Here is an 8,064-nt window from a genome sequence, read left to right on the forward strand (position 1 = left end):
CTTCTGTGCCACCTGTGATGTAAAGTGGACGTAGATTAATGACATGTATCTTGCACATGGAAAGTTGCTACATGCATGCAGGCTGGCATTCCCTTACTGGCTGTTGGATTGACTCAAACAGGACATGTCTGTCTGTATGGGGCTGAATGTAAATTGTGGTCAGACTACATGCCCCACAATGCAATAGGGCTTTTCTGGAGTGCATGGCCTGCATGACTGGGGTTTCTAATGGGTAGCTCTGGGGTCATGGCCATTGTTAGGGGACAGGGTCGCAGTCGCATGGCACTTACCTTGGGTTTCTTTGGTGGGTCGGGAGGTGTCCAGCCGGGTTACCCCACGCATGCCTCAGGTTGCAAGGTGTCCTCAACTAGGTCCTCCAATGTGGTGCTGGGTGGGACTGTGGGCTCTCCTCCTCCTGTTGCGACACGCTCACCCAGCCTCTCAGCAATCCTCTCCTTGGCACGCCCTCTGAGGTCGTACCACCTCTTCTTTAAGTCGTCAATGGAGCGCTGGGTCACTCCCATAGAATTGACTTTGGCGCGGATGCGCAACCAAATGGGATGTTTGTCCGCCTCTGGCACCCTCCTTGAGTCCTTCTCAAAGAGTTGGTTGTGGTCTTTACTGACTCCCTCGATGAGGTATACAAACAAAGAACAAGGGTACTCCAATATTGATTTATAGGTCTAGAAGAGGGAGTAAGACAAAAACTGAAAAGTAGAACCTCTATACTGACCTGTTTCTTATTCATAAGTGTGAATAAATCTAATACATTTCTTTAGGGATGCAACAAGAATGAAATTATTCAAATAAACATAGAGTACTTTGGTTTGTTGTTTATTATCATTTATCACTTTAAATCAAAAGATCATTTCATCATTTTTTCATATTTTATAAATATATAAGTGCACAAAACATTTTTAACAAATGAAAGACAAATTAATTAATTCGGACCCCACACCAAAGGAATACTGTCAAAAAACCTCATACATTCATTCCTAATCTCATACACTCAATAGTAACCTAATATAAAACGAAATACATACAAGAGACAACAATACAGCTGAGATCCCAATGAGTTCTTTACAAATTGAGTATCTAATTTTATCATCTTTAACAGTTTCCAAATTCAAAGGTCATTTGTTTATAGATATTTCTCTCCTTGTGGTCTTGTTATGCACGGGTCTCAGGTGTGTATGGCCTATGTACGTTTCGGTGATCATTAATACTATCACCTTCATCAGGGCCAACATTGAACACAGACTAATACAAACATAGTTAAAATCAGGGGGTCCTTTTATATTTAATGTAAGAGAAATCGCAGTAGTGAGTCCAGCTATTAGGTATGCATAGTCACAAGGAAGGGGTTATTTGTACTGCTACATCGTAATCTATTTTTAGTTTATATAACCTCTCAAGACATCAGCTTGCATAGTTGTCTACGGGGTACAGTCGTTACTGGTCCAAAAACGGTGTGATAGCAATTTATGCCGTATCTAAGGATTACCACTGTTGTGATTGATTGGAGTTTTTATATTTCTGCTTCTTAGCGCTGTTTCTTCCAGTCACGGTGCCACGGGGGGAGCTGAGGCAGTCTCGAGGCTCGTTCGAGCATTGTCAAAGGCACAAGCTAGGAGATATACTTTATCTGTGAGCATTCCTTCGAAGAAACAGCGCTAAGAAGCAGAAATATAAAAACTCCTTGAGAGGTTGTCTAAACTAAAAATAGATTACGATGTAGCAGTACAAATAACCCCTTCCTATATTAGGTTACTATTGAGTGTATGACATTAGGAATGAATGATGATGAATGTATGAGGTTTTTTGACAGTATTGCTTTGATGTGGGGTCCGAATTAATTAATTTGTCTTTCATTTGTTAAAAATGTTTTTTGCACTGAAATATTTATAAAATATGAAAAAATTATGAAATGATCTTTTGACTTAAAGTGATAAATGATAATAAACAACAAACCAAAGAACTCTATGTTTATTTGAATAATTTCATTCTTGTTGCATCCCTAAAGAAATGTATTACATTTATTCACACTTATGAATAAGAAACAGGTCAGTATAGAGGTTCTACTTTTCAGTCACTCAATGAGGTATTCCAGCTCTTGTTCTGAAAATTTAATTTTGAGCTTTCTCCCTGTGGAACTGCTCCCTGCTGCTTCCTGTGACATTTCAGCAGTTGGGTGTCTCCTGATTTCAAGCTGGAGGTGGTCTGGAGTGGAGCTCTGGCCAGTGCTGCTTCCAAATCAGGCTCTGTATGCAGTATGAGGGAGGGAACTGCCTGCTTCCTGGTTGTGATGTCATCACTGTGCTCGAAATGCGACTTCCCGTTTTTGCGATCTCGCTATTAGCGAGATCGCAATTTGCGATTTCGGTAATAGCGAGATCTCAATTTCTACATGGAAAATTTAGATTTAGATTTTGCGATTTTTCTGCGATTTAGGGAAAATCGCAATCGGCATTTGTGGCCGATTGCGATTCGCATTTTTTAATCGCAGAATTTCATGGATCCCATTCTGCGATTTCTAAATTGCTATTCAGTATTTTTCGCAATTTAGAATTCACAGAAAATGGGTTTCATGAGTCTGGGGGATAAAAACAACTGGCCTAAATCACAAACTGCCCTTTGCAGTACGTTTTGTAGTACTACAAAATGTGCCACAAAGTGTTATTCACAAACTACATGTGGAGTTTGCGCCTCCGCAGTTATCGATACATATATGTGCAGAGTCCTCTGCCCCATCTGCAGAGTCTCTGCACACTTAAGTACATGTTTTAATAGTAATGTGGCTGGGACAAAGAGGAGTGGATTTTAAAAGAGGTCAAACTTACTTCGAAAAGATATGAGATTAGGACGGAGTAATAAGGGTTTAGGGAAGGTCAGGATGGGATATCATCCACCCACACAAGATTAAGAGGCATATTACGAGTCTGGCAGTCCGTGGGCCGCCAGCCTCGTGAGGGCAGGGCCGTGGTGATCTTCTAACTGCTCTATTAGGACCAGGATTGTCGGTTAGCCCTGAGACCCCTGCATCCACCAGGGATCTCTAGCACAGCAGCCTTGAGGCTATAATATGCTTGGGCGGTGCCGTTGCGGCTCCTCCGAACATATTATGAGTGTCCTCACTACCACACATTTCCTGGGGGTGTGACCGGCATGAAAAGTGTGATAGCAAAGAAATAAAGTGCCTTTACTCCATGTGGATGCATACAGGGGGGCACAACATGTGCCCCCTTTTGTGCATGAACACCAGTACCTGTACAGAATGGACTGCAACAGTCCATGCGGTGCAGGTACTGCCTTTGGCGTTCCATTGTGGTGCCTATTTCACCACCCTGGGAATGCCAAAGAACTACCTGCCAGACCAGGAAAAAACTCCTGATCTGACAGGCGTTTCCTACGTGGGTTTGGAGGTATGGAAGCGGGTCGGACCCACTTCTGCACCGCCAAACTCATAATAAGGCCCTAACCTAATTGCTATACTCTGGGGTCAAAGACATGTAACTTACATTTATGTAGTAGATTTACACTCAAGTTTGTGAATACCAAAAAGTTTTAAAACTTACTCAAAAGTCCAAATTACTCAAAAGTGTACGTTACCCTTGTGAATCATGCCCCAAGCATTTAAAGTATATATAAAGGATACCGTTCTAGTGGCTGACTTGCACAATATGAAACCAAGAAACCTGGCATCAATCTCGACTTCCCCGCTTAACCAAATTGTGTGATCCAAGGCAATTATTTTATTTTATTTCACTGTTCCTCGTTTCCCTTCATCATCAAATTTGAAAGCACCTTGAAACACATCAGTTCAAGATCTGTGCTTTGTAAAATATCTTGTGTTTGGTTTAATGGTCAATTAACTAGAAGCCCTGTAGAAAGCACCACCTGATAGCTGAATTGTGGCTTAGCTCACTAATGACGGTGGCTGAAAAGGCCCTCAGGGGCATGAATGCTTCTAAATTAATGTTTGAAACTATTCCATTTAATAGATAACATTGATATCATCTAAACGTTAAATTGAAACCCTTCACCAGAAAGAAATGCACATGAATTTTGAAGTGTGTTTACAGGGAGGGCTTGAGGGCAGTTCAACTGGTAGGGCCGCACTGGCCGCTGACCTGTGGAGGGGACGCGGCGCTGTATTTAGAAATAACTTATTATTGGAGAGTTGAGGGTTACTTTTGCCTTGTGGTAGTGTGAGAATTCAAGGAGGAGGTCATGGGTGTGGGGGTGCCAAGAATGATTGTTGCACCGGGCGCCGCCCGCGCTAAAGCCGGCCCTGAGTGTTTATAATATTTTTGCCATGACGTTTGTTGCATGATTTACATGACAAATATTTTGATGGCTCAGCTCGTGCTGCTAGATCCAAGCCAGGCTCTTGGCACGGCTCAAATGGGCTCTGCCCATTAATTTGCTGGCTTGCGTGCCTCCACTGAAATGCAGCTTTTGTTGTGATCTTTGCATTCAAAGTCAATGAAGGCGTCCATAGATGTGCTCTCTTGGGTAAAACAGCCGGAGCGTGTTCCCTTCTGATTCATGTTGGCGCGTAGACGCGTAGTTCTTTTCTTGGAGGGTATGTTGACATAGTCACACCATCGCAGTCAAAGAACTAATTGCGTGTGGAGAATTCGCCGCACAGTGATGGACGTTTTACGCTACTTAACTTCAGGAAGTACAGAGTTGTAAAACAACCTTACTACAAGTAATTAATTGATCCACGTGCAGCTCATATACATAAAAAGAGAGTCAGCTGATTTCCAGGCGCAATTTGCAAATGCCTAAACATTGTTCCAGGTCGATAATGTTTTCATTAAATATTGTCCCTTAAGAGCAAAGAAATCGCACGCACGCACGAGCTCGCTCCCTTGTCCCGGCAGGACACACATACACTATTCTGTATCTCTTATTTTTGTTCAAATTTTTTAATTAATTTAAGAGGAAGAGTATAAATAATTAGTATAAAAACATGTAATACAACTATTCTGTATGTCTTGTGCCCCGTGCTGGCCGTGCTGAGGTATCGGAGCCCCACACCCCACTTCCAGGAATCGCCGTGCTCAGGCTGACGGGCTCTCCCGCGGACGCCGCTAGTATATTATCGCGTTATAACGGTTCAAATAAAGCTCTCTGCCCCTAGGGGGCGTCCCCCGTTCGCGTGCACTGCTATGTTTAGCCGGGATGGCTACGCTGCCTCCACACAGAGCGGAGACGAGCTGCCGGTGCGCACACGTCGGGAGCCGGGGAAAGGCAGGTCGGCTCTGTCTTGTTCTCCTGCGACCTCTAGCGGCCCCTCCGAGCATCAGCAACAAGACTTTCCCTTCTACTGCTGCAGGTGGAGGTGAGCGCAAAGCACGGCTGCATCCGGTGCGACGGGGTGAGGTGAACGCACAGCCCCCTCTGTAAGTGGTGCGGGCTGACCACCGGCGAACACGAAAAGAGGGCGCGCGGAAGATAAAGCTCAGCACCTCCCCTCGGAATCCTCAGTGCGCTAAAAGAGTCCCCGCCAGAGGAAACCTATTTCTGCAAGTCTGTGAGAACTCCCCTGAGCGCGGACCTGTCACCGTTGTCCTATTTCCGAGGACACCGGTAGTGTCTGCAGCCTTTCGTTTGACTATATATGGAGTTTTATGCTTTTTTGTATTTCGACAGATGGCTTTATCTTCAATGCCTTGTGTTTTGGAGCAAATGTTTGAAAAGCGATGCGCTCTGCTGGTGTGTGAGCTGCTCGTGGGGCTGCTGCTCCTAATTTCAGTTCTGAAGCCGCCCAGATTCCTACTGGAGAAGTGACGTGAAGACCTCTGTGCATCGACTCTTGCAGGAGCAGTAGAAGTATACAGGCAGCAGGGGCTCCTCCTGCCTTCCCAGCTCACCTTCATTTGGTTGGGGAAGGTTCTTTGGATTTTTTTTTATCACTTTTAAGAAATCAGACCTTCCTATGGAGTCCACCTGGATCACCCTCCTGAATATGGTTTGCCTCGTTGACTTGAATGGTGTCACACTCCCGAACATCTGACTTTCCTATCCGCGGAGAATCAACCGGCTGAGAGGTATGGGGTTCTCTTGTTTTGAAGAAGTGAAAATGCAGTAGATAGGGATTTTCTGCTGCCGCCCCCCATGGAAAACGTGTCCTTTTCCAATGTAAGCCATGTGTTGCCTGGCGCAGAACTAGCTGCAGATCTGAGCCTGCGGGCCCTGGCTGGCGTACTTCTCTCCCTGCTCATCCTCTCCACGTTGTTGGGCAACACGCTGGTCTGCTTGGCTGTCATCAAGTTTCGCCACCTGCGGTCAAAGGTCACAAACTTCTTTGTCATCTCGTTGGCCGTGTCTGACCTCTTTGTTGCTCTTCTGGTCATGCCCTGGAAGGCTGTCACTGAAGTGGCTGGCTACTGGCTCTTTGGCAATTTCTGTGACATCTGGGTGGCTTTTGATATCATGTGCTCCACTGCATCCATCCTCAACCTCTGCATTATCAGCCTGGACCGGTACTGGGCCATCGCCAGTCCCTTCCGATATGAAAGGAAAATGACCCAAAGGGTGGCCTTCATCATGATTGGTGTGGCTTGGACCCTGTCCATCCTCATCTCCTTCATTCCAGTGCAACTTAACTGGCACAAGGCCCCCGAATCTGACACAGCCTTGAATGCCACAAACCAAACCATTAACTGTGACTCAAGCCTGAGCCGCACCTACGCCATCTCTTCCTCCCTCATCAGCTTCTACATTCCAGTGGTCATCATGATTGGCACCTACACCCGCATTTATCGTATCGCACAGACACAAATCCGCCGGATCTCCTCCCTGGAGCGTGCAGTGGAGCATGCCCAGAGCTGCCAACCAGACTGCCCACATGAGAATTCACTCAAGACTTCCTTTAAGAAGGAAACCAAGGTGCTCAAAACTCTCTCCATCATCATGGGCGTTTTTGTCTTCTGCTGGCTACCTTTCTTTGTACTTAACTGTCTGGTGCCCTTTTGCGACATCAGCCTGTCTCTGGAAGGGGAGGCCGAGCCACCATGTGTCAGTGAGACTACATTTAATATCTTTGTGTGGTTCGGCTGGGCCAACTCCTCACTTAACCCAGTCATATATGCCTTTAACGCTGACTTCCGAAAAGCCTTCTCCACCATTCTAGGCTGCAACCGCTTCTGTTCTAGCGCAGCGGTTGAGACCGTCAACTTTAGCAATGAACTGGTGTCCTATCACCATGATACCACCTTCCAGAAGGATGCACCGGCCACCATGGCAGGGCTCAGCCTCCCCAATGCGGTTCCCTCAGGGATGGAGGAGGAACTGCTAGATGGGCCCTGCTTTGACAAGGTATCAGTCATCTCACACTCCCAGGTCATTTCCAGGAGCCACAAGAACCTTCTGCTTCTGCCAGCAGGGGGAGTGCAGTTCGAGTGTGAGGCAGAGATTTCCCTAGAAACAATCACCCCCTTTACTGCCACAGGGGGTCTGTTGGACTGCGAAGCAGCTCACAACCACGCCCACTGTGTGGGATAACATGCTTCCTTCACCATATCATTGCCACAGTGGTGTTACAAGACTGTGAGGCTGTTTGCGACCATACCAATTAATGGCCCATATCCATTGTATTATGTCTGCAGAGCTGTATCACTTTATGCAGTCACCAAGTCGCAACACAACTTTTACATGCTTCCATTACAAGATTACTAAGCAACTCAAAACAAACTCAATTAAAGACCTTTTCAACCCCACCAGTTCAAGTGATTCTGCTTTGAAGGATTCTGGACCAGGAGGCAAAAACTCAGGGGCGTAGCTTCAGGGGACCTGGGGGTGTTAAGGGTGTTACACCCCCTCCCACTTGGGTAAATGCGTTTTTCTGGTAAATGGTTGGGTCCAGGTGCTTTCAGTCGGGTATGGTGAGGTGTCTGTCGGATTTCACCAGGAATTGTTCCATACACACAGATAAGATATGGCTTAGCATAAATAGAATAGAGGTAAAGTAATACTCTCAAGACGTCTAGAATGTATCCATCAGTTCTTTTCTGTGTTATGTGGATTGCCACTGCCAGACTTCAACAGAAAGTA

General features: G+C 45.7%; 1 protein-coding gene across 1 annotated transcript; it reads left to right on the forward strand.

Annotated features, from left to right (window-relative positions):
* Positions 1-5,953: 5,953 nt before the first annotated feature.
* LOC147711747 (D(1C) dopamine receptor-like) lies at positions 5,954-7,515 on the forward strand. Its single transcript, XM_086920230.1, has one exon. The coding sequence runs from the start codon at positions 6,127-6,129 to the stop codon at positions 7,513-7,515; it is 1,389 nt and encodes a 462-aa protein (XP_086776356.1). The 5' UTR covers positions 5,954-6,126.
* Positions 7,516-8,064: the final 549 nt, after the last annotated feature.

This window comes from Lissotriton vulgaris, chromosome 5 (assembly GCF_964263255.1).
Source record: "Lissotriton vulgaris chromosome 5, aLisVul1.2, whole genome shotgun sequence".
Lineage (NCBI taxonomy): Eukaryota > Metazoa > Chordata > Amphibia > Caudata > Salamandridae > Lissotriton > Lissotriton vulgaris.